We start from the raw sequence: 27331 nt of genomic DNA, 5'->3' as shown, positions 1-27331 counted from the left end.
AATATGCACCAAAGCTCTGAAATCTTAAATGTTAAGGCTCTCAGGCCTCACTCAGAATTGAGGGCAATCAGAAAAGAACAGAAATAAGATACAATTACGTAATTATAACAAGCCATTTTATAATTCAAATCCAAACATAACTAAAAGCAATATATTAAAATCAGCAGGAAATTTAAGAAACTAAGAGAATCATTCACTGACAGAGGCAAATACATGAAAAATGACAGATTTTTTTACACAGGAAAAAAGGATTACAAAAAGAAAAAAATTTTAATGAGATAATTTTGTCAAAAAGCACTCCCTGAAAAGATCCAAGGAGACAGTAATACCACCATTATATGGCAAATTAGAGTAATAACTTGAAAGACCAATTATATGCCACATTTAAGAAAATAAGTACACATACATGCATCTTAAAAAGTGTTTCATTCAAATGGTCTTGGTTTTAGTGTTGAAAAGTTTTAATGAGATACAAAATTCACTTAAAAAGCAGAAAATCTAATTACTAGAATAAATGTCATTAAAAATAATATTTTCCTTTTTATATGTATGGCAATGTATTAAAAATCACAAACACAAAATACAAATATTGTACATTGTTAAACATACTCAAATTGAATTCTGAACTAGAAAATTTGGATTTTTGTAAAAAATAATATTTTCTCTTATTTTTCTTTCGCAAGACTTGATTGTTGCCTTACTAAAATAATAAGATATCTTAAATGGTTCCTGTAAACACATTACTAGTTTAAATACCTTCCAGTTAAGTGTCTTCTACTAAGTCATTATTCAAAGAGTCTGACTTGGTTCCTATAACTAATTAAGACATATTAAGAAAAGGTCATATTCTAAGCAAGCTTAAACTAGTGCCCAGAGGACGGGTTAAAAATTATGTGATTTTAGAGGCATCTGGGTGGTTGAGTTGGTTGAGTATCTGACTTTGGCTCAGGTCATGATCCCACGGTTAGTGAGTTCAAGTCCCAAGTCGGGATGTGTGCTGACAGCTCGGTGCCTGGAGCGTGCTTTGGATTCTGTGTCTCCCTCACTCTCTGCCCCTTCCCCACTTGCGTGTGCTCGAGCTTGCTCTCTCTCTCTCTCTCTCAAAAATAAACATTAAAAAAAGTTATAAAAAAATTCTATGATTTTACACCTCTTACATAGCTATACCATTAGTTATCATATACTCTTCTAGAAAAAAAACACATTCACACAAACACAATTATTTTTTTGCCCTTCACATAGATGGTATCATATCTCAGTCACTGAAATAAGGGGTCATGGTGTAGAGGGAGTGGCAAGCAGAGATAAGGAGAAACGGTTCACAGTTTCTCAGTAATTCACAGTAATTTTTTTTTTAAGTTTATGTTATTTTGAAAGAGACAGGGAGAAAACATGGGGGGGCGGGGCAGGGAGAGAGAGAGAGAATCCCAAGCAGGCTTTGCACTCCACACTGAACCCAATGCAGGGCTCAATCTCACAACGGTAAGATCATAACCAGAGTCAAAATCAAAAGTCAGACATTTAATCGGCTGAGCCACCCATAGGTGGTAATTACAGGTTTAAAGCATCTAGTCTCATTTCTGGGCTGATTCTTCTGGGCTGTAAAATTTCTGTGGCTTCTCTACCTGCAGAACTCTTGCCAATGGCCCGGCATTTCACAGCAGTCCTCCGTTTAGCTGAAGCAAAGTGGATGACCCAGTTTCAGCAACATACTCACAGGCCCAGCCTGAGTTATATCACCGGAGCTGGGTCATTCAGCCAGCCACAGCCCAGGCAGCAAACCATGCGCTCTGGCTCTGCTCAAGACATGAGAACCACACAGCAGGTGACAGCAAAGCTGTAGGAAATTTTCCCTCGTCAGTTTACTGACACTTACAGTCATCTAAAACCTTTCTCTCTAGTCATAGTTACAGTCATTACAGAAGCACAGATACCCAAAAGTGCTAGACCCCTAACACCTTACTTTGAGAAATCAAAGAAATGGGAGGCAAAGAGATCATACTCTTGTATGGAATACTGAGAAATAGATATATGATAGGAAAGGAGCATCAGAAACTCAACATCTTGTTCCATTTATGCTATGCTATTCGTACACTCCTAATCCCCCAGCTGACACTTTCATGTCCTTCCAGACCAGTGCCCCGCACACACCGCCCTCACTCTCCCTGCTCACGCATAGCCCCACTTAGCTATTCCTTTGTCTGACTCCATTTTCTTTCACACAGTCTGAGGCAAAGGAGATAGAAGCGTTCTTCTACTCTCTCCATCACTGTTCGTCTGAATAATCTCCTAACCTCAATCATCACAAATTTGTAGGTGTAGAGATTCTAGATATCCATAAAACCCTCTTAGATAACCATGAGCAGCTTAAGATCCAAAGGATAATCACAATGTTACTAAAATTAAAACTAATGTAAACGGATTAAATTTAGTTGAGAGTATATGTCCCTATATTTGCAACAGTTTATAATGTAGAGAAATTCAATGATAAATGATCACTCTTTATACTGTTCGGTCTCTAGTTACTCTATAAATTCTAAGAACATCAAGTATACTTTCTATATACTTTACACAGAATATATAGGATGATATGGCAAAATGGAAAATCACCTGTTCAAAAGACTGGCAAGTAGTTCTTCAATCTTATTTTTAGCTTCAACTTCCGATGAACATTTTTTAAATGAATCCTCTTCACTAAAGGACTACCAAAGAAGCACAAATAGGGATTATTATAAACCCAAATAAGCAAGTCCAGTTATGAGCGTGGATGCCAAATATTCAGTACATTCTTTACTAATTTACCTCTGGTGCTCAGTTTGAGCCATTTAGTTTGCTTCTGTATGAGCTCTTTTTATCTGCAAACTACTGTACTCCACTAGAAAGCTCACTGGAAGTCAAGAAAATTATAAAGCTCTACTACCTGGGGTGCCTGGGAGGCTCACTTGGTTAAGCGTCCGACTCTTGATTTCGACGCATGTCATGATCTCACGGTTCGTGAATTTGAGCCGATTCGGACTCTGCACTGACAGCACAGAGCCTGCTCGGGATTCTCCATCTCCCCTCCCCTGCTCATGCGTGTGTACGTGTGTGTGCACACACATGCGTGCTCTCTCTCCCTCTCTCTCATGATAAACAACAACAAAAAGCTCTAGTACCAACTCCAACCTTTATTCTGTGATTATGATTACAGTAAAGCTCTTAATCTCCTACCACCTGAATTTGAGTTTAACCTTGGACATGTTACTTAACCTTTCTAAAGTACATTATCCTTATCAATTTTTTTGTAATGTTTATTTTTGAGAGATAATTGTAATTATTTAGTAATAATTTACTGAGTAATTATTTTTCAGAGAGAGACAGTGCAAGAGGGAAGGAGACACAAATCCAAAGCAGGCTCCAGGCTCTGAGCCGCCAGCACAGAGTCCAACTCAGGGCTTGAACTCACTAACCGTGAGATCACGACCTGGGCCGAAGTTGAACACCTAACTGACTGAGCTACCCAGGCGCCCCCAGTATCCTCATCTTAAAAAAAGAATGAGAGAGAGGGAAAAGGTATGAACAAATAATAGTACTACCTACCTCAAAGCTTTGTTGTAAAGATTAAATGGGCTAAGGTATGTAAAGCACTTAGTAAAGTGCCTGTCACATAGGAAAAAAAATCAATCAATGTTAACTGGGTGATTATACCTGTCTCTATATTTCTTAAATCATTAGACTACTCAGAAAACAAGATTTCTTAAAAATTGAAATATTTTAGCTAATATATACAATAAAGTCTGTTAAAAATTAAGTGGCATTTAATCAAGGTAGCTAACTTGAGGCTGAAATACTAATTCTTAGATTCAATTTAAAAATATTTACTAATCTAATAAATTAGCCTTCTCATAGGAAAGTGATCATGTACTCAACCTAGTAAGCAAATTAGAATAGTAAGAACATAGTACTAAAACCAGAAATCTTTATCTCAAATAATGTGCCAACAATTACAATAAATATCATTATCACATACCTGAGGTGGTCCTGAGGGTGTCACAGGAGAGTTATCCTCTCCAAAACTGAGCTTCTGAATACGCTGTGCAACTGAAATTCCTAATTCCTTTTCTAGTATTTTGGATGAAAAGGTTTGGAGATCATGCACACTTCTGATACCCAGAGCTTCAAGACGTTTGGTAGTTTTATAGCCAATACCTAGGCAAAAAAGAAATACAGTGTTATAGTAGCTTTTCTCCTTAAAATAAAGCTAATTCAAGTATATATAATACACATCTTTCAATACCATAATGAATATTGTGCTAGGATTAAATTTTATTGAAAACTAGGCTGTCCTTCTTCTATTCAGGGTCTCTTAAATGAACCATTTCCAAAACCTAACAACCCTAGTACAACATAATGAATACGGAGATAACCAAGAAATGCTGTCTTGATAAAATGAAGTATTTACCACCTGTTATATAACATTTTGGAAGTATTCAAGAGTCATGGTTATTATTTATGCAAAGAAAGACTGTCACTAAATAAAATTAATTAGCATGTGCTTACTAGCTAATCTGACTCCTGCATATATCACACATTTATCCACAAGTCGTATCTGCCAATATTTACTTGCCCAAATACAAGAGCCATAAAGCAAATAAATAAAAAAATCTACTCATTGGCAAAACTCCTAGCAAAAGTTGTTGCACTAACACTCAGTCATAGTTTATCACCTTACCTGAGATGCTCAGGTAATTTAGTGCCCCTTTATTTCTCTTTTTTAAAATACTTATTTATTTATTGGGGGGGGGGGGGAAGGACAGCATGCCAGAGAGAGTGTAAGTGGGGGAAGGGCAGAGACAGAAGGAGAGAGGGAGAGAGCTGTCCACTGGAAGTCCAAAGTAGGGTCCGAAGTAGGGTCTATCCCACAAACTGCGAGATCATGACCTGAGCTGAAATTCAGACGCTTAACCGACTTAGCCATCCAAGCACCCCTCTCTCAATTAAAAAAAAGAAAAAATTAATTCTACAGTCTTCTGATTTCCCTGCACAGTAAAAGAAGTAAATCAAAGCCAACTGGTATGGAGGGGAAATTATTAAAGTGGAGTAACAGGAGGGCGCCTGGGTGGCTCAGTCGATTAAGCGTCCGACTTCAGCTCAGGTCACGATCTCGCGGTCTGTGAGTTCGAGCCCCGCGTCAGGCTCTGGGCTGATGGCTCGGAGCCTGGAGCCTGCTTCCGATTCTGTGTCTCCCTCTCTCTCTGCCCCTCCCCCGTTCGTGCTCTGTCTCTCTCTGTCTCAAAAATAAATAAAAACGTTAAAAAAAAAATTTAAAGTGGAATAACAGATATGTTCACAGCTGAAATAAAAGAGGGCTGGCAATTTGGCAATAAGGAAGAGAAAGTCTATAAAAAAAGAAACAAATCCAAGAACTCAAAAAATAAAGCCAAGTAATAACGTTATTTATGACTGTATCAGTATAGTCCTTAATTTATTACAACCTGACATAGTTAACTGTTGCAGACTCAGAAAACTGCAAGCTATATGAACAAAAATGTTTGTAATCACACATACATGGATTAAAAATATGAAGTTATGACATCTGAAGGCTCAGTTGTCCTAAAAATTCATTTCCACAGAATTCTATTATAACATCTTATTCCCCAGCAATGCCACAGAAATGAAGTTTAACACATCCCTTATTAATGGTCTATAAAAACATAAGTATTTGATCTTCAAAGACAGAAATTTGCCCCATGCCCTGAATACGTCACTAACCGCCTCAAGAAAATTAGTTTCTTCATCTTTAAAATAAGAACTTGGTAGGGGCGCCTGGGTGGCTCAGTCAGTTGAGCGTCCGACTTCGGCTCAGGTCATGATCCCACGGTTAGTGGGCTCGCCTGCGTCGGGCTCTGTGCTGACGGCTTGGAGCCTGGAGCCTGCCTCGGATTCTGTGTCTCCCTCTCTCTCTGCCCCTCCCCTGCTCATGCTCTGTCTGTCGCTGTCTCTCAACAATAAATAAATGTTAAAAAAAAAAAAAAAGTTTTTTAAAACAAGAACTTGGCCTAAATGCTTTGCAAGGTCCCTTGTAGCCCTAATATTTTCTATATAATCCCAAAGCAGAGTTAGTAAAAGACCAATGCCCCTCTCCAAATGCAGTGTACAGTATAAGAATATGAAGCAGGGACTGGAAATAAAGGACCACGTTTCCAGGTTGTAACTTTCATGATCATATTCAAACTATACTAAAATAAAAGTAGGTGAAACTAGAAAAGCACTTTCCTAGATTTCCTAATTCAGATTCCCTCCAGAGAACATTAGGGTTTTGGGTTTCCTCCAAGAGCCAAGGATACAGGCTCTAAGAATTAATTACATGTATCTACAATTTTGAAAATTAAAGAAATGCAATTAATGTGTACTTTTCAAATATGTATGTCTTACCAGGCATTTCCTTTACATGGTTCAAGCTCTGAATGAGAACTTGAGAACTTTCAGGTAGTAAGACTGTTTGTTGATTTGGTTTAAAAACACCAGAAACTAATTTTGCCAATAATTTATTAGAAGCCACTCCAGCACAGCCAGTGAGACCCAGTTGATTATACATGGCTTCCCGCATCTCTGCTGCAATCTGAGATCCAACAAGGAGTCTGACGTGCAAGATGTCATGCAGGTTTACATCTATAAAAACAGCCAATATCATTACAAGTCACTACAAAAAAATCTTAATTTTCTTCTTTAGAAATGAGTTTTAAAAAGGCACAGGGCTTAACCTACATCCAATCTCCTCCCCCACAACACCACCATACTGCCGGCCATTTAACTCATCTGTTTTGTTCTTCATAGGAATTCTGTAAATAACTACCAGAAGTGAATTCCAAGCGACTGCAATAGTGAATGCATCTTGGGAGTGCTTAACGATTAACAAATGTTTTTTTAATTGTTTATTTTTGAGACACAGAGAGAGAAAGTGCAGAAAGGGCAGAGAGAGAGGGAGACAGAGGAAATGAACAGGCTCTGTGCTGACAGCGGAGAGCCTGATGCAGGGCTTGAACTCATGAGATCATGACCTGAACCAAGTCAGACGCTTAACCGACTGAGCCACCCAGGCACCCCATCAGTAGGAATTTTCTATGAGAGATCAAGTTTCTTAATCTGTTAATCATTAAGGGGTGCCTGGGTGGCTCAGTCGGTTAAGCGATCGACTTCAGCTCAGGTCATGATCTCACGGTCTGTGAGTTCGAGCCCCGTGTCAGGCTCTGTGCTGACAGCTCAGAGCCTGGAGCCTGCTTCCGATTCTGTGTCTCCCTCTCTCTCTCTGCCCCTCTCCTGCTCACACTCTCTCTCTCAAAAATGAATAAACATTAAAAAAAAATTCCTACTGATATTAGTAAAACTTTTACTCATTTTAACTGTAAGCAAGCATAAAAGTAAAAGTATTACATTAATAAGAGAGCTAAGATTACAGCTTTAAAGACCTAAATCAAAACATTACACACAGTAACTAGATGTGCTACTGAAAACAATTCTGAATCTGTACATAGTTTGAGAGATCTTTTATGAAAAGTGTAGGGAAATTATACAGAAACAAATTTTCTTGGGGGTGAAAATGGTATTAGAATTATATGAGACAGTCCTTATTCTCAGCAGTATTTACAGATGAAGTGTCACAACACCTGCAATTTACTTTTAAATGGCTCATCAATCAACCATCAATCAATAAAGGGGGAGCAAGATAAAGTAAAGGTAGCAAAATAGCACTGAGTGTATCTATAAGGAATGGTATAATACGTGTTCTCACAGTACTATTCTGTCAACTTTTCTGTAGGTTAGAAAAAATTTTTTAACAAAATCTTGAAAGGAAGGATTCATGAAGAATTACATTTTCTTTTTAGGATATAAAGCCTAGCTCTCTGTAGTATGTACTAACAAATACTGAATTTACTTTAAAAATTATTCTATTCAGTCCTTATAAGTGACAACAGAGCACAGGTACAAAAGACACATGAAAAGCTTCGTGTTCTCTTCTAGAAGAGAACTATAGCTCTACCTCCTTTTCTTTACTATCAGAGAGGCAGGGAACTAGACTAAGAGGACACACATGCTGAGATATAGGGGCAAGAAGGTCAGGGCAAATCTACAAATGCAGAGTAGTGTGTCTTCCATGTGGCACGATACAGAAGTCACCAGCAGAGTTACGATATTCATTGGGGCTTACTGAAGCTTATTTTCAAATGTAAATATCTCTGAAAACACCATCAGTCATTCACACTTTAATATGTGAAGGAGATGGACCATTCTGCTTTCTTGCTAACAGCTGGCAAAGATTATCGAACTGACTGAATATGAGCTTGCAAAAGATGGCAGGTAGGCCTGGACAAGCTTCCATGGGGGTTAAATCAGGAAGTCAAAGAGCAACATGAGTGTCTTGATGCCTGGGGGAATAGAAGGAACAAGCAAAAAGACAAATTTAGTTTACCTCAAAATTTGCTTAAAGACAGTTTTAGGAGAATAAAAAATATACTATCAAGGCAGTTCTTATAACTGAAAAAGGTATGGCTCTTAAAAACAGTGACACACAAACTGTGCCAGAGAAATGAAAAGTGCATGGACCACTGAGCTACAGATCACCAAAATCTCATTTTCTGCCTTCTTAACATGGAACACCTAATTTTAATCATTTTAGACAGACCACTGAAATTTGGCTATACCTCCAACAAAAGACATAAAATTTTCGGAAAGATAAAGTCCATTCATTAAGCTCAGTGAATTCAGTGAACACTAAGAAATGTAGGCACTTTTAGTTACTAAAGAAAGAACTGACTTACATTGGTCATTATATACATGACCGCACACAGTCAGTGCTGAAAGTTGATCACTTTGAAGCTGCTGTCGTCTCTTCTCAACCATCTCTGTTAGATCCACAAAGTTTTCATCAAATCCCAGTCTCTCAACAACTGGACTAAATTCTTCCAACAACTCTAAATTGAAATAAGAGTGGTGCACAGATGTTAACTAAGGCCATAACTAAAATAGATGTAACTATTTTATGCTTAAAAATACATCAGGTATGTTAAAGATTTCACCCTTCCACAATATCTTTTAAAAAGTCCTCAGTTAACTGGGAGTTTTTTCTGTACCACATTTTGAGTAAAGGCAATATTTTCCAACAAAGTAAGTCCAAAATGACATTCCCTGGGCAGATGCTCACAGCACTAGATTTAGCTCAATCTCCTATACCTAAAATTTCTATACCTGTAGTACATTAAATATTAAGGCTTATCGTTCATTATGATCTTGAAACAGTGGGTCAAAAGAATAAATTACAGTCAGCCTAGAAAAGCAGAAACAAGTAATAATATATTCCACTATATTTTCCACAAGAGTTTTAAAAAGACAAAATTTAAAACTTCCAATTATTACTGAATCAAAAAGAAAAGTCACTTAATTTTCAAAATATACTACAATGTAAGATTTTGACCAGTCATCCCCCAGCTTTTTCCTCAAGGGTAGATATGCACCATGACTTACATGTATTTGAATGTCCACCACCTAGCAAATACCCTGTCCTTAAGTCAAATGCTTGCTAAACTGAAGTGAACTAAGATGTGAAATAAATTCAAAAGGACAATTAATTCTTTTTAGGATTAAAACTAATAGCTCTGTAATCACTGAGAAGAATTTTCACTTCTCTCTGAATCTCTACTGATACCAGTAGGACGGCAGAATACAAATTACCAGCCTCTTCTTATTTAAAAATGCATAAGCAGGACACCCGGGTGGCTCAATCAGTTAAGCATCTAAATTCAGCTCAGGTCATGATCTCACAGTTCATGAGTTTGAGCCCCTCGGTGGGCTCTGTGCTGACAGCTTAGAGCCTGGAGCCTGCTTCAGATTCTGTGTCTCGCTCTCTCTCTGCCACTCCCTGCTCGCTCGCTCTCAAAAATAAATACACATTAAAAAAAAATTTAAATGCATAGGTTCTCAAAGTCCTATAATATGAAAGCTCAGAAATAAAAGTACTATGTCATTCCAGACAGATCGCTTTTTTACATAAATACTAAAAATACCTCTATTTTATTGATGCCGACTTGATAATATCATGAGAAAACAATTAATAAAGATAATGTGACCCAGTGACCATCAAAAATCACTTCCACTCTACCTAGGGAAAACTATTTATCTGTCCTGAGACTGACAATGTTTTTGATCACATAAAAGGATTCTTTTGCATTTCATACATCAATTTCTGCAATTTTTTCCAAAGTATATATACTACATAAGAAAACTAAAGGACAAGGTTTTAAATACTAAGCAGAAAAGCAAATTAAACACAGGATCATGCACAAAGCTGATGAATCACTGAATTGATTGATTATATGGGTTCTATTATTAGGTCACAGGGATAAATCACTTATCCCATTTCTGAAGTTAATAGTTTTTTGCTGGCAACTTCATAAATAAGATGCATTTACTAAACATGTAAGGCCAAAGACAGGAGTTTGTAATTAGAGAAAAAACTATCTAGACAAAAACGTATACATATTTTAGAAATATATGAAACAATAAGATACGTTATAAATAGGTCAGGGATAAATTCAGCACAGGACTATTAAGCTATGTTCCTACTTCAACTCAAAAAATACTATGAGAAAAATTAACAAAATTACTTTTTATTAATGCACAAATCATGCTTAGAGTTTTTTTTTTTTAAGTTTATTTATCTTGAGACAGAGAGCGCACACACAAGGAAGGGACAGAGAGAAGGAGAGACAGAATCCCAAGTAGGCTCCATGCTGACAGCACAGAGCTGAGGTGGGGATGGATCTCATGAATCATGAGATCGTGACCTGAGCTGAAATCAAGAGTTGGACGCGCAACCAACTGAGCCACCCAGGTGCCCCCAGAATATCTGTTATTATATTATGCCTTTTTTTTAAAAGATCTTATTTGTAAGTAATCTCTACACCCAACATGGGGCTTTAACTCACAAATCTGAGATCAAGGGTCGCATGCTCCACTGACCGAGCCAGCCAGGTGCCCCAATGTTAGTGCATGTCTAATTCTCTCAAGATACTTGATAAATTAAGAATCAGTATGGGGCGCCTAGGTGGCTCAGTCGGTTAAGCGTCCGACTTCAGCTCAGGTCACGATCTTACGGTCCATGAGTTCGAGCCCCGCGTCGGGCTCTGGGCTGATGGCTCAGAGCCTGGAGCCTGCTTCTGATTCTGTGTCTCCCTCTCTCTCTGCCCCTCCCCTGTTCATGCTCTGTCTCTCTCGGTCTCAAAAATAAATAAACGTTAAAAAAAAAAATTAAAAAAAAAAAAAAAAAGAATCAGTATAAAAAGTCAGACTTACCAACTAAATTTCCAGTATGACATTTTAATTATGAAAAAGATGAAAAATACAGTGGCATAAAAGTAATAAGGGAAAGACCGATAAGTCTGACACCATAAATAAATTTTAAAAGATAAAATGCAAATTGGAAATATATTTATAATACATGGGTATCAAAGAGCTAATTTCTTTAACTTCCAAAAAATGATATAGGCCAATTAGAAGAAAAAGAGCAATCCAAATGAAAATCAGGCCCTATAGGTTATTCACAGAAAATATATGTATAAATGACCAAAATATGAAAAGATGTTCAAACTTAGTCACAGAAAAATTCCAATCAAAACAATGACTATTTTTTTCACCTATCAGGCAAAATCTTTACAGTTTGAGAATATGTAACATCCATGTATACTAGCAATGTGCTAGGAAAACCTCAAGTGCAACATTCAGCAGTGTTCCAAATTTTAAGTGCAACTTACCTTTGATCTAGAAATTTACCTCTAAGAACTTACGCTATGGGTATCTCCATAAAAGTATGACAGAATTTCTATATGAAAATGTCTCCTGAAGCATATATTAGGAAGAGCAGAAAGTTAGTTAACAATCTAATAATCTATCACTATCAGGAAACCATGTACTTTATCTTCCAAAATAAGAAATTTTTTGAATGAAAGGAGGTGCTATTAATAACAGGACAATAAGAATAAAGTGGGACATACTGTCTTCATATCCCTAAAGGACAGGTTAAGTAAGTACGGAACAAAATACAATGAAGTACTGCACAGGTATTGAAAAGAATGAGGAAGAGTTACATGAAGAGGCACAACTGAAGGCGTAACCTCTTCTGTGTACACTAAAAATTATCTTAATATTCATATACACACAATTTTGCGTAGATGTACAAGTGACATTTTTGGAGTACAGTCTTGTCTTTTCTTTTTTTTTTTTTTTTTTCAACGTTTTTTTATTTATTTTTGGGACAGAGAGAGACAGAGCATGAACGGGGGAGGGGCAGAGAGAGAGGGAGACACAGAATCGGAAACAGGCTCCAGGCTCCGAGCTGTCAGCACAGAGCCTGACGCGGGGCTCGAACTCACGGACCGCGAGATCGTGACCTGGCTGAAGTCGGACGCTTAACCGACTGCGCCACCCAGGCGCCCCCAGTCTTGTCTTTTCTGCTTAGCTATCTTTTCTTCCCCCTTTCTCCCATTTCACCACTGCCACTTCCTCTCCAGAAGTTAACTAAGTTAAAAACCTAGTATATATCCTCTTGTTTCCCTCATTTCCTGTTTATATATAGACACACATACCTTTTACTCAACAAGGAATATCTCTCGGAATCAAATAGTATACCACCAATGCATTCTTTTTAACGACTATATAATATTCCATCATAGAGAAGTCTTAGTTTCTATTGCCATTCTCATCCTGATGAGCATTTGTTTTTGTTCCATATTTTTACCAATTACAAAGCATGCTACCATATTTTGTACATATGTTCTCATGATTTTATTTCTATTGGATAAATTGCCAGAAGTAATATCACAGGGTTAAAAAACATAGTATCTTTAATTTGAAAAAACATTTCTGTATTTCTTCTTTAAAAGCTGTACTACTTTATGTTTCTACTTTTTCTCACATTCTTTATTTTTTGCAAGTATGATGGACATAAAATAATCTTACTAATTCAAATTTCCTGAGCCACTAATGAATTTGAGTATTCTTTTTTCACATAATTGTGGACATTGGGTTTGTTCTTTTTGTCAATTGCCTATTCGTATCTTTCGTCCATTTTTCTGAAGTATCTTTTCCTTGTATATTTGTAAGGGCTTTTGGATATTATACTTAACACATTCATCTGAAAACTGCTACAATTAAGAACAAGCAAAAACAACAGCAGAAAAGATAAACAGCTGGTTCTTATACACTTTTAAATTCCATATATTTGCGATATGCCAGTACAAATATATTTCACAGTTCCTATAATTTACTAAAACTCTAAGATTCAAACCCAAACCTTAGTATGGAGGAATTTGCCTATATTGTAGTATTTAGTGTGTGTGTATATATATATATATATATTCCAAGAAAAAATTAATAAGATACCCATTATTTTTGCTAATAGTTCTTAACAAATCAGTGTTCTGTATTTGTATCCTCTTCTGTATTTTTTAAAGCAGGCAAGAGCCAAAATAAAAGTTATTAGCAAAAAAGAAAGTGATTTATGGCATTTTATGTATTAACAGATTCATACAGTGAACGGGCATCCCATATACAAATTAATGCTGAAAGTGTACTGCCCATAATCTGTACCTGTAACCTTATATGACATCTCTCTGTAACGTGTCAAGTCTTCTCCATTAACTAATACCAGCTGTGGACATTTTTCTTTTGCATCTCTGACAGTCATAAGTTTCTTAATTCCAAGTTTCCTGGCTTCATAGTTGCAGGTAACCACCAAATATTTCTGTTGAACCCCTATAAAAAGTAAATATTTTATGAGAAAACTGAACAGGATTAAAGAAAATCTTAATATATTATTTACTAATTCCATAATTTTAAATTGTAAAGCAATCTATTCTGATTAAAATGAAAAAGTGCTATTCAGTTAACAAGTATAGCCTTGGGGCGCCTGGGTGGCTCAGTCAGTTAAGTGTCCGACTTCAGCTCAGGTCATGATCTCATGATCCGTGAGTTCGAGCCCCGCGTCAGCTCTGTGCTGACACCTCAGAGCCTGGTGCCCGTTTCAGATTCTGTGTCTCCCTCTCTCTCTGCGCCTCCCCTGTTCATGCTCTCTCTCTGTCTCAAAAATAAATAAACGTTAAAAAAAAATTTGTTTTTAAGTATAGCCTCCATTCACCAAGGTTCTATAAATAAAATTAACAAAAAATATCATAAATCAGTATATTCTCAGGGCACCTGGGTGGCTCAGTCAGTTAAGCATCTGAGTCTTGATTTCAGCTCAGGTTATAATCTCAAGAATCGTGACATCAAGCCCCGCATTGGACTCTGTGCTAAAAGCACAGAGCCTGCTTGGGATTCTCTCTCCCTCTCTCTCTGCACCTACCCTGCTCTCTTCTCTCTCTCTCGAAATAAACATTTAAAAACTAAAAGTAAATCAGTATATTGTCTGGAGTCTTCAGCAAAAAGATAGAAACAAAATCCTCCTAGGGATTTTTTTTCAGACAATATGAAACCAGATTAATTTATACTGAATTAACTCTTTATATAGGTCTAGGCTATGTTCACCAAAAAATAAAGCAGATGAAAATAACTGAGTACAATTAATCACTGGTTTCTGCTAGAAAAACTTTCCGATGACTATAAAGCAATGTTCTATTATAAGTGCCAACCTACAACAAGCATGAAGGATCTCCTCCCAATAAATGTTGCAATTACTAAACTGTTCCCCAGAGTAATTTGCAGAAAAGATAAGGCACTGAGGCATCATTAATGGGATCCCTCCTTATCAAAAATGACTAAATTATGACCATCTACAGACTACACAAATTCTCGTTTACTAGTGGTGGCTTAAGATTGCTGAAATTACTTTTCTCTTTACACAAGTTGACCATTTGTTTACCACTGTAAAAGTAGTGTTCATTAAAACACAAACATGTAGAAGAAAAAAAAGATTATGTCCACTCCACCAACGTAAGACATTTGTTTCTAAAACTTTGATATTATAAACAAGGCAAAGAAACATTATTTCATATAAAGATTTGTGACATATCCAATTATATACTCCACAATAGAAGCTCTGGGTCAAAAGTAGTGATTTAAGATTCATCAGTGAGCTATATAAAAATCAGACTGGTAAGTTCCTTAACTTAAAAAGTAGTCTCCTAATACAGAATTAAATTATATGGACTCACTACTACTATATGTTACCAGCCCAAGTTAAATAGTCACATATTTGTTGAGTATAACTGAAAGACTACTTTCCGTTTCTCCCAGAAACTTTCAGCATCACATTTCTCACTTCCAGATAATCATTCATCCCTGTGTCTTAATTATACTATATTTTATTAAGCATTACCTACACAGCATCTTATGTTACACTGCTACTAATTAGAAATGACTTTAGCAGAAAATTTTATAGCTCCTAATCCTAATTCCTTGACACCCTAAGAATGAATGATGAATCCCTCAGGATTAAAAATCCTAGACTGATATTGGTACACCAAAAACTAGTCATCCCTTTGTTCTTCTTTAGTAAATCAAGTAGGCTAGGTTGAATTGGGATTTATCAAACACAACCTAGGCACAAGAGGTTAGCAGCTGGTGAACCAGAATTGTTCTTTACGCTTATACTAAAAGATAAATTCTTACTACATGCATAAAAGAAATTTTAGGAAATTTAAATGACTTTTCCAACTTAAGACATACATGTAATAGAAATGCTAAAACAAGCGAACATATACAAGTAAACCCTCCACATAAAATCCCTCTTTGCCTTTTATTTAAAAAGATACCTGCATTTTTAGGAAAAATTTACACTCTATATGCCTCAGTATTTAGGGTTCTGTTCAAAATCCAACTATTTTGTCATGTTACACAGTTCAAGAGTCAAAATCAAAAGGTGGTTGGATAGGTGAAAATGTCATTAGAATGTAATAAGACATTTTTTAATTTTAACCATTGAGAAAAAGACTAATAGCTTATGGTCTTTCTGTTTATGTGTTCAGTTGGCTATATACACTACTTGTGTAAAATTCATCATTTTCATCATTAAATGAGGTTTATAAATTTTACGCCTACTAGAGAAGCCAAGTTTACTGCCTATGAAGTACCTTAAGAACTGCTTCCAAAATCTTTAATATGGTTAATAAATCAGAATATAATCAACATAGTTAATACTCTTATACAAAATGAAAATGTCCAGAATTACCTAAAGGTTTACCCTTCAGTTCCGGATTTGATATCATTTCTACTTGTGCATAAAAGCAATCCAGATCCACATGCACTATGACTCTGGATGAAGAACCTCCTTCTGGCACCACTTGACCATGAACCAATGCACAATATGCAAAGAAATAGAAAAATATATTCAGGCTGCTTATCATCTCTGAGCAATTGGCAGTCCCTTAAGACATGGTAACTGAGAAGGAAGAATGAAGAATGATTTTAAGTTTCTTCCTAGATTTATGTGTCAAAGCATCTAAAAATTACCGACACGAGAGAAACTCCATCTATAGGAGGGTCTTCAGTCCTGTGTACTTAGTATTTCTTTGTGCACTGTATTTTTCTCAGGCTAGAAATAACTTTTGAGGGGGAAAAATCGATAATGGAAGATGAAAGAGGTAATCCTATCACCTGGAAATTTATAATAAAGTTTAGATTAAACCGCAAGGGATAGGTAAGTTTAATGCTGATTTCAACCAACTTAAAAATTATCCTAAGTGGCATGTTCTTAAATAAAAAAAAAAAAAAAAAGAATCGTTAAATACAAAAGGGCAGAATCCAGACCTATGGGTTCCAGTAGACTTTATCTGGCACCCATATGAGGGCAGGATTATCTAGTTCAATGCTGAATCCCCAGTATCTAGGACAGGGCCTGGCATATAACAGACTACCAATAAATACTCGCTAAATTAAAAGAATGAGTAAATATTTCTTGAATTTGAAGAAGTAGCTCAGGTCATGGAGTGCGGAGGGGGATGAGAGAGGAGATTCCGGCTCTTAACCAATTAAAAACGAGGCAGGCTAAGTGCAATGTGGTATTCTGATCTGGATACTGGAACAGAAAACTAAGTGGAAAAAACTGGCAAACCCTGTAGAGCGTTTGTACTTAACAGTATTATGCCAGTGTTCACTTCTCAGTTTTGACATATGTACATTAGATATCAACATAAGTGACATAAGATATTAACAGTAGGGAAAGCCGCTTCTGCAACTTCTGTGAGTCTAAAATTAATTCCAAAAATTAAAAGTCAAACGGGGGCGCAGAAGGGGGCAAGGAAGAGCCTTGGCCTCAGGCCCTGGGGTTGGGCAGTACAAGGTAGAGCCCTTATATTTCCAGAGGCCGAAAGCGGGTCCTCGAAGAGATGGCCACTGCAGATGTGCCTCGTTTTCGGTGCCGAGCCAAGCTACAGCCCCAACCTCCGCCAAGTGGGCGACAAGGTTCTCTACTTCTGCAACCTTACTCAGCCCCGGCGCCTCTTCGGCTATTTGAGGGATCACAAATGCACCCTGGAATAACAAACTGATTCGCCGACCCCGTCCTTAGCTGTAAACAGCAGGTAACGAAGGGCAGCTCTCTCTACCAAGCCGTGAAAACGAAAGGAACAGAGCGAGGCAGGGACTGTCGCGCCCCAACGGCCGCCGCCGCCTCCCCTGGCCTCCGCCCGCCCCGCCCTTCTTATTTACACCAAGGGACGCCGCCGGGCTCCTCAAGCACCGGCGCATCGCGCGAGCAGCCTGCCTCCCCCGCCTCCGCCCGGTCCATGGCCTTAGCCGCGTCCTCCTCCTCGTCGCGGCCGGCTTCCTCCTCCGGCTCCACCCCCAGCTTCTCCATCCTGCCGCGGCCAACGACAGCGCAGTTTCCGGCCGCTTCCGCCCCGTCTCCTGGGAAACCAGGGGCCGACCGCCCCCAGTCGCTTCGGCCTTGGCGCCTGCGCGGCCCGGGCCGACCAGCCAGTTGCCCGGAGGAACGCGCGGCTTGGGAATCGTTTGGTCCCACGTGCTGAGGTTGCTTCTCGCCCGGTTGAGGCCGGAAGTGAGGGATTACCGTCACAAACAGCTCTTTTTTTTTTTTTTCTTGAGGTCTTCGGAGTTAGTCCCACGCCACAAATTTTAACTTTTTTTATCTTAACTGGGGCCAGCCTGTTCTCTCGATAACTGTCACAAGCAAAACTGGTAACACTTAAGACACTGAACGATTCGTGGTGATGGGGGGTAAGAGAAAGGGTGGGAATTATGGTAAGACCAAGGGGGCCGTGTGAACTGACATGATTAGCAAGTATGTTAAATATTGTTGCATTTTGTTCGTTGTTTGATTCAAAGACACTGACAAATTGGATCTCTGAATTCTTAATCATCTAAAGGGTATAGGATCGTGATATATGAAGTTTTGGAATCAGATAAAATTTCCAAACCAGAGCCTCCAAACTTGCTAATTTTCTGACTTTGGGCAGGTTGCATAACTCCTCTGAGCTTCGGTTTCTCCACTGTTGGGGGGGACCGTTGCCTTGAGTGTCTAGAGATTAAATAAGTGAATGAAAACATATAGTTTAGTATTCCAATGTATGTAAAACACCTGACACACAGAGGGTGCTCAATAAATGATAGTCGTCTTTGCTTTCTGTTAAGATGCTTGTGTGCCTCTGCGTGTGTGTGTGTGTGTGTTTGTGTTTTCCATAAGAGGAAATTTGGAAATTTTTATGTGTGTACGTACATATTTATACATATATTTACAAACACATTTTGCCTTTTTCTTAAAGAGAATTTCGCTCTTACAAGTGAACCTTGACACTTGTCAAGGATGTGTGAACTTGCAAACCTTTTAAAGGACATGCTGATGCATCCTTAAAGAAAGAATGACGGGCAGAACTGGGGTTCAGTGGTTTGAAGACCAAGTCTTCCTCTTTGGGTATTTTACCCTTAGACATCTGGACCAGTTCTCTAAAACTCTCCAGTGTAGGATCTAAAATATTTAGAGCTATGCTGCTTTCTTTGTGAATACCGTTTTATAACTGTAGATAAAGAGCTTTTCAATTAAGTGCCTCTTCGGCCCTTAAGTGCCTCTTGGGCTATCATCAGGGGTCCAATTACTTACAGACAACAAAGGTATTTTTTTTTTTAATTCCCCCATATTGAGAATGATACAAACCCCTGAAATGCCATGGCAGATTAAAATAACTCCTTTTTAACAGCTCTAGGCTCAGTAACACTCAACAGCTTAAGCAAAAGTGAGCCAGCTTTGAAAAACAACACACACAATCAAGCCCTATCTGGTTAGTTACATTTATTTCCCTGTAATTGTCAAACTGAAGAGGGGCTTTTAATTTAGTAGAATAGATAAATGGAACCTCAAAAACCCTCAGGGAGCACGCAGGGCTGGTGCTTTTTTTTTTTAACTTTTTAAAATTTATTTACTTTTTAATTTTTAAAAAAATTTTTTTTAATGTTTATTCATTTTTGAGACAGAGAGAGACAGAGCATGAATGGGGGAAGGTCAGAGAGAGAGGGAGACACAGAATCTGAAACAGGCTCCAGGCTCTGAGCTGTCAGCACAGAGCCCGACGCGGGGCTCGAACTCACGGACCGCGAGATCATGACCTGAGCCGAAGTCGGCCGCTTAACCAACTGAGCCACCCAGGCGCCCCAACTTTTTAATTTTTTTAATGTTTATTCATTTTTGAGAGAGACAGAGCATTAGTCGGGGAGGAGCCGAGAGAGAGGGAGACACAGAATCCAGCTCTGAGCTGTCAGCACAGAGCCCTACGCAGGGCTCCAACTCACAGACCTTGAGATCATTGCCTGAGTCGAAGTTGGTTTAACCAACTGAGCCACCCAGGTGCCCCAGGGCTGGCTTTTTGAGTGTACAACTTCTACAGTAATACAGAGATAGCCCCCTGCTTAGAAGGGCCCTGCGCTTGGTTTAGTGTTCTGCTGTTGTCATCTTGAAATTCTTAATAATAATTGAGCAAGGGAGCATTCATTTTTATTGTGCATTGTACCTCACAAATTATTTAGCTGGTGCTAGGAACAAAGAAGAGAAGTGGCATAGAAATGACATTAATAAAACATCTCTATGTCAGGCATAGGACTAAGAGCTTCAAACAGATGATCTCATTCAACATGCCCTAGAGGGTAGGCATCGTCATTCTCATTTTACCAAAAATGAAACAGGCCAGCAGAGACTAAGGTGCTTACTCAAGATTATGAATCTAGTAATGGTAAATCCACCTGTCAGAGTTTTCCATAGAGAAGGATTTGTTAATAATGTTTCTTCCGTGGAGGAAGTCACTCCCTCTGTCTTCCCTGGTGCTTCAAACATCAGATAACTTGAAGTAGGGAGAATAAACATCCCTCAAATGTATTAAGAGGCATAAAAATACAATTTATATGAGCTAATATGTGTTGCTTTGTTGAGGAATGAATTGGGAAGTGCTTCTTTTATTCTATAAATCCCTTCCTCTATTTTAATTAGCTGGTTCTAATTGAGGATTATTTCAGGAAATAAACATATTGAGCCTAGATCACAATTGCATATTTAAGTGCAAAGTGAGAGAATTTCAAGGCAGAATAAACATATTTAATTAAATAAAACTGTGGTTGAAATAATATTCATGGGGAGCCTGGGGTTATAGAGTGTGACTAGCAGATTTAAAAAAAAACACAACTGGGGACATTTTCAAGCTTCAGAAGTCAAGACACCATGAACTTATGTACATTAAAAGTGACAAGCATGAACGCCCATGTCAGTGAAGGGTGGGAAAGTTACCACTGCCTGTTTCTCTCCTCCTAGCCAAATTGGCTACATACAGCTCAAAGGCAAAACTCTAGACAATGTTCAAGGGCTTTGACACAAAGAGTGTGAAGGTGTTTGTGAGTGTCTGTATTTTATGTTGGTAGGGAGTTAGGTATGTAGAAATTGACTGTAGGGTCAAAAGAACAATTTGAATTGGCAAAGGCACAGAGAATTTGGTTTTGTAAGGTTTTTAGCCTAGTGCAGTGTTTCTCAATTGGGATTGATTTTGTCTGCTAGGGATATTTGGCAATATCTTGAAGATATTGTGGTGGTCATGTTTGCGGAATTGGAGTTCTGCACTACTGACATCTGTCTAGTGTGTAGAGGCCAAGGATATTGTTGAACATCCTACAATGTACAGGGCACCCCTTCACAATAAAGAACTAGCCAGCCCAAGGTGTCAGTTGGGCCGAGGTTGGGCGCTCTGGCCCACTAGTAGTGTTTACACTATCCTGTTCCCAGCTCTCTCCTCAGCTTCAGGTTTCCAGTCATAATGAAGAATTGATCTTCAGATATGTGCTTTTAATTATAAATGGACGTTTCTAGAAAAAGGGGGATGTAAGAGAGGGAGACAAGTATTATTTAGTTGCTTTTCACTGTGGGAATTTACGTTCTGAGGCTAAAAACAAATGCATTTGCTAGAAAAGAGATTTAAGAAAAATATCTACATTTTTATGGAGCTTGTGAGTTGCCCCTAGGGTGAAAGGCTGATGAGTCAGAAATAATTTATAAGGCTTAGAAGCTAAAACCAGAAAACACATAAAGGCTTCAGATGGTTGAAAGCAAACTATAATTATGACACGCTGTTGTACAATGTGCATGTCCTCCAGTATTTACTGAACTTTCATCCAGGATCCCAAACCCTTTGCATGAAAACTTTAATTGTCATGAAAAAACCTTCCTCTGTCTCTCTCTCTCTCATTCTGTACATCGCATTGCACACCAAAGCTGCAGTTTCAATTTTTCTCTCTGTAACCTAAAAATATTTGCTTCATACCATGTGATTGTGGCTATGAGAAGGTATATGAGGCTGGCGTTTTTCTAACAGCTTCTCTTTGCTTTGACCTTTCTTTGTGGTTCTGTAGAAGTCTGATGAAAAGCCTGTGTAGTTGTTTTAGTAATGGCATTTAAAACATTGCTTGTCAGGTTGTGCTCAGTGGACCTTGCTTTGTCATTCTGGAGAGAGATGGGGACCAATGTGATCATAATACAAGTCATTTGGTCCTCGTTTATAAATAACGTCTGCAAACTTCAGCCACTGAGGGAAAGAGAATTACTGGATGTCATATAGAAAATGCAAGCACATTGAAATAGATCAGGTTTACTATATTAAATCGATAGACACCTCCTTTAATGTAATCATTTTTTAAAAAAGAAACCCTTTTTCTGATTGCAAAAGTAATTCATGATTATGGAGAATTTGGAAAATATAGAAAGGAGATAAGAAGAAAATGGAAATAACCCATAACAATCCATAATTTGGATGCTCCGAGATAACCATGCTTTAATAGTCTTTTCATAAATCACAAGTTAAAAATGTTTTTTTTTTTAATTTCACAAATATATTTCTGCATCTATTTCTCTACCAAACCACAAAAACTGTTGTGAGATGCATTGCCGGAATAAATAACCTAGAAAAACCTTCATACATTTACTTGTTTTTGATGTTAATTTGAGGGAAATGAATAAATATGGTCTCAGCATCATCTTGGAAATGTTAATAATTTTAGTTTAATCAATAATCTTCATGTTTTTAGTTTGAATTTAATATAAACACAAAAAGGAAAATGACATTTATATGTATAGGACTTATTTTTAAAGTTGATTCAAAGACTTCATTAAAGTACCTATTAATCCTGAAAGTACTGCTTGTGCCTCTGATTTAAAAAAAAATCATTTTTATTCTCATCCATTGTTTAAAATATTCTAGTAAAACAAAAAACATAAGGTATAAAATGAAAATCCTCCATAATCCCCACTGCACTTTGATATAACCATTGTCAACAGAGTTAACCACTATTAACGATATATAGATATATTGGATCAGATCTTTTCTTATAATGCTAAGGATAGGATAGACATAGTGATAATCATTTTTAATTTATATGAGTGGGCTCATATTGTACAGACTTCCTGCACCGTGTTTTTTCAATTAGTATCTCTTGAACATCATTTATTTTCCATGCATAAAAATATACTGTATTCTTTTTAGTGGCTGCATTGTTTTACAACTCCAGATTGATGGACACTTATTTCTGATTTTTTGCTGCAGTAAACATCCTTGTACATACATCTTTGTGTCAGGAGTCGAAGGAGTCCCACCCTTCCCTAGGACAAATCTAACCCCAAAGTTAAGTAATAATGTTACCTTTATCCTGTTAAATTAATAAAACACCCCGTGAAAGCACATCATGATAATGAGGTCTGTCAGTTTTACTTCCAGAGGTGGTCTCAAATCCCTCCACTCCTCTGCTTACGCATCAACGCACTCCGCGTCCAGGCCACGTGCAGTTATCCCTGGCTTAGCCTAACGTCTGCCTTTTACCAACTGTGGGCCCTACAATGATGATCTATAATTTCATTGTCCTGCTAAGAACCTTTCAAAGGCTTCCCACAACCTTTAGAGTAAAATTCAAACCCCTTTCTTGCCATGTTTCTCCAGGCTCCACTGGGGCACATTTGACCTTTTCTTCTCTACTTCTTCTCAGAGCAGTTTATCATTTTTCCTTACACTTGGGCCACACCAAACCCCTTTCTATTCCGGGGATATATGTTGGTCTGCAGTCAGCAAGCTGGAGATCCAGGAGAGCTGGTGATACTGTTCCAGTCTGAGCCTAAAGGCCGGAGAACCAGGAGAGCCAATGGTGTAAATTCCAGTTTGAGTCCAACTTTGAAGGCAGCAGACCAGTGTCCCAGCTCTGTGACATTCAGGCAGAGAAAGCAAATTCTTCCTCACTTAGCCTTTTGGCACTATTCAGGCCTTCAACAGATTGGATGAGGCTATCCTCACTGGGGAAGGCAATCTACTTCACTCATTCTATCAATTTAAATGTTGATCTCATCGAGAAACATTTCATGGACATAACCAGAATAAAGTTTAACCAAATACATGGGCACCCTATGGCCCAGTCAAATTAACACATTAAATTAACCACAGGACAATCTCCAGCCTCCAGACCACCCTATCATTTGAAAATGTTTTCACATAACTGGCTTGTTCTGTTTTTCCAGTTCTCAGTTCAAATAGCGACACCTCTAACTGACTTTTCCAAACCGCACTCTCTCAGATGGCCTCCCCCAGAATCACATTCTCTCACAACGTGCTGAGTATCATTTATAACACCCAAATATGGAACTGTTTATTTTCCCTTTACTTGTTTTTAATCTCTGTCTCCTACTAGAATGTAAATTGTATTAGGGCAGGGACCTAGTATGCCTTGTGCTTTATTGGTAAATACCAAAAAATATGCATGCTGTAAATGAATGGCATTATTTTGATATCAATTGGCTAACTTAATAATGTTAGATTTTTAAAAGTCCTGTATAGATAAATCTTTCTTATAGAAGACTCCAAATAATATATGCAGATAAGCCCCCTCCAGGAGGTGGGGCTTAATCTCTTCTTCTTGCTGGAGGACAGACAGTGACTTCCTTCCAAAGAACAGAGGATGGAAAGGGGGGAATAGTAAATTTACAGTGGAGAAACCTGGCAGTCACTGCCTCAACCAAATGATCATGTAGGTATCATATACCCCTGATAGGATGTGCAGTATCACTTCTATGGAATTGTTGCCCAGAAGAACCTCAGTGTAATCATAAGAAAACCTCAGACAAACTCAAATGGAGGGACTTAAAACAGTTGGTTAGTATTCATAAAAGGTATCAAGGTCAAGAACAACAAGGTAAAAGGAACTGTCATGGGTTAAAAGAGACTAAGGAGACCTGACAACTAAATGCAACGTGGCATCCTGGCTTAGATTCCAGAACAGAAAGAGGACATTTATGGGAAAACTGGCAAAACCCAAATAAAATCTCAAGTTTGTGTAAATACATCAATGTTGTTTTCTTAGTTTTGACCAAAGTACCATGGTAATGTAAGATGTGAATGGCTGGGGAAACTGATGAGGGGTGAGAGCTCTCTCTATTATTTTTGCAACTTTTCTTTAAACAGACATTTATACCAAAATAAAAAGGTTATTTTAAAAAATAGAGAATCACAAACCAGAATCTAAATAAACCTTAATATTTTTTCAAATCTTTACAAATAAAAGAACACAAAAATGAAAAAGACAGTCTTCTAGACCCAACACACACACACACACACACACACACACACACACACACACACACACACAAAGGTAACTCTGTGAGGCAATGGATGTGTTAATTAACTTGATAGTGGTAACCATTTCACAATGTGTACTTATATTAAATCATCATGTTGCATACCTTAAACATAATTTTTATTTGCAGTTATATGTCAGTAAAGTTGGAGGGAAAAGCTTATATGTTGCTGCTGATATTCAAAAGTGCAATGAGCATTTTGCCTTTTTATTAGTTAACGTGTATAAATTGATAAATACTGTCTTCTGAATTATGTTTACAGAAATTTAAACTTCCTAAGTTTCAACTATTATTTTCCATTTCTATTACCATAGTTTAAAATTACTTAAAAGATGCTATCTATTCAGTTAATGCCCATTTAATTTTTATAATTGAAGGATATTTTTGAACATACTGGCACCCGACAGATAATTACTGCTGTTAAAATCATCACTCCATAAAAAGAGCTTCCAACACGAGATGATTCTAACTTGTCATATAAGTTTTAGCTTATTTTTCTTTGAATAAAAGCCAGAAAGATTATTAAGAAATCAGTGGTAATGAGACGCTGAAGTCAGAATTGCTGAATATGCAATTCATCTGAAGAGAGACAAACGGTATACTACCAACACATTCTTCTGTCAGCATCTGAAATGACTCCTACTAGAAGGCAGTAACTACCCAAGGACAAAAGCACTTGTTCCTTTAATGGCATCTGCTACATTCACTTGTATAGTGACAAATTAATAAATAATCCACTGTAGGAAATATCCTGGTTTTGGATTTATACATCATTACCTAAGAAATCAGTTCCTACTTAAGACATTTATAAAAATACTGACTTCACTTCGCATTTCTTTACCTTCATGGAGGCACAGATCAAAATGAAAGACTAAGAAAGATGAGGAAATATGACAGACTGGAAGAGACTATGAAAACATAACAAATAAATGAAAGTTCAGATTCTGGATCATTTCCTGGGACAGAAAAAGGACAGTGGGGGGAAAAACAGGCAAAGGTTGAATAAGCTATGTAGTTTAGTTAACAGTTTTGTACCAATGTCTCCTGCTTTTGATCCTTTTATTATGGTTATTATATTGTTAACAATAGAGAAACTGGGTCGCGTAGGTTGCTCAGTCAGTTAAGTGTCTGACTTCAGCTCAGGTCATGATTCCACAGTTCGTGCGTGAGTTCAAGCCCTGCATCGGGCTCTGTGCTGACAGCTCAGAGCCTGGAGCCTGCTTAGGATTCTGTGTCTCCCTCTCTCTCTGCCCCTGCCCCGCTCATGCTCTGTCTCTCTCTCTCAAAAATAAATATTTTAAAAAAATTAAACATTAGAGAAATTAAGGGGAGGCAACAACTTTCTGAATTAGTTTTGTAACTTTTTTGCAACTTCTGTAAGTCTAAAATGATTTCAAAATAAGAGGATTTTTTTTTTAATTGCATGGGAAAATTCCTCAGGAAGTCGTTACTTCAGACAGACCTACTATTTCTCAATAATTCTGATAAAGCTGGTTTTCCCTCCAGCTTTGAAACAGAACATTGTTCTTGTAGTTGAGCAGCAGGCAAAGTACAGTTGTTGGCCTCTGCTTTAGGAACAGTTTGTACAGAAGCATGCATTTCAGGATACCAAAATTATGCTTTGCACCACAAAATGTCCATCCTTTGAGAGACCCATTGGAAGCAAGACCAACTGAGAGAAAGATCTATATCATTTTTTATTTATGCCAGAGTATTGGCTCACTGAGTGGGCTATTGGACTAAATTACCTAGATAATTTAAAATTGGGGGAAATTTTTTTCCTCTTTCCATTTTTTTTTCTTTCTTGTCAAGTGCATGTGGTTGAATTTGAAAAAGTAAAATGTAGATATCATTTGGCTTCATTATGACTCAGTGGAGGAAGTAAATATCTAGGAATTTTGCTAATCAAGTGCTGGGGGAGTTCACTCTTGGAGATCATTTTGTGCGTGATAATCATTAAAAGGAAGTCCTTTTTGCAGTTCAGCAATAATACTGTTTTATAATTACTATTCAGTAGTCACCCAGCACATGCTTGGCCATTTGTCTCTCTCTAGTCTAATACACAACTCAAGAAGGAAATGTCTCTATTTTACAGACAAGGAAATGGAGGTTTAGAAAAGTTAAGTAACTGGCGCACTGTAGGCTTTGAACGCAGATTGAGCTGCCTCTAAATGTCTAACTTTTATATGGGTTGACCTAGCCTGC

The 27331-nt window shown here is 37.7% G+C and overlaps 1 protein-coding gene across 2 annotated transcripts in view; it reads right to left on the bottom strand.

The window, feature by feature from the left end:
- Nucleotides 1-17947, bottom strand: part of POLI (DNA polymerase iota) — a 28971-nt gene extending 11024 nt beyond the window's left edge. Inside the window, exons 1-7 of one of the 2 annotated variants that reach the window (XM_042910474.1) lie at nt 17677-17947; nt 16199-16309; nt 13621-13785; nt 8799-8951; nt 6415-6651; nt 4010-4188; nt 2611-2702 (exon numbers count right to left, since the gene is read on the bottom strand). In XM_042910474.1, the coding sequence (XP_042766408.1) occupies nt 2611-2702; nt 4010-4188; nt 6415-6651; nt 8799-8951; nt 13621-13785; nt 16199-16309; nt 17677-17824 (1085 nt within the window). In that variant the 5' untranslated portion in view covers nt 17825-17947. Of the gene's footprint in view, nt 1-2610; nt 2703-4009; nt 4189-6414; nt 6652-8798; nt 8952-13620; nt 13786-16198; nt 16409-17676 lie in introns of both variants that reach the window. The other variant, XM_042910475.1, reaches the window with a different exon arrangement.
- Nucleotides 17948-27331: the final 9384 nt, after the last annotated feature.

This window comes from Panthera leo, chromosome D3 (genome assembly GCF_018350215.1).
Source record: "Panthera leo isolate Ple1 chromosome D3, P.leo_Ple1_pat1.1, whole genome shotgun sequence".
Lineage (NCBI taxonomy): Eukaryota > Metazoa > Chordata > Mammalia > Carnivora > Felidae > Panthera > Panthera leo.
This window is presented reverse-complemented; position numbering and strand designations above follow the sequence as displayed.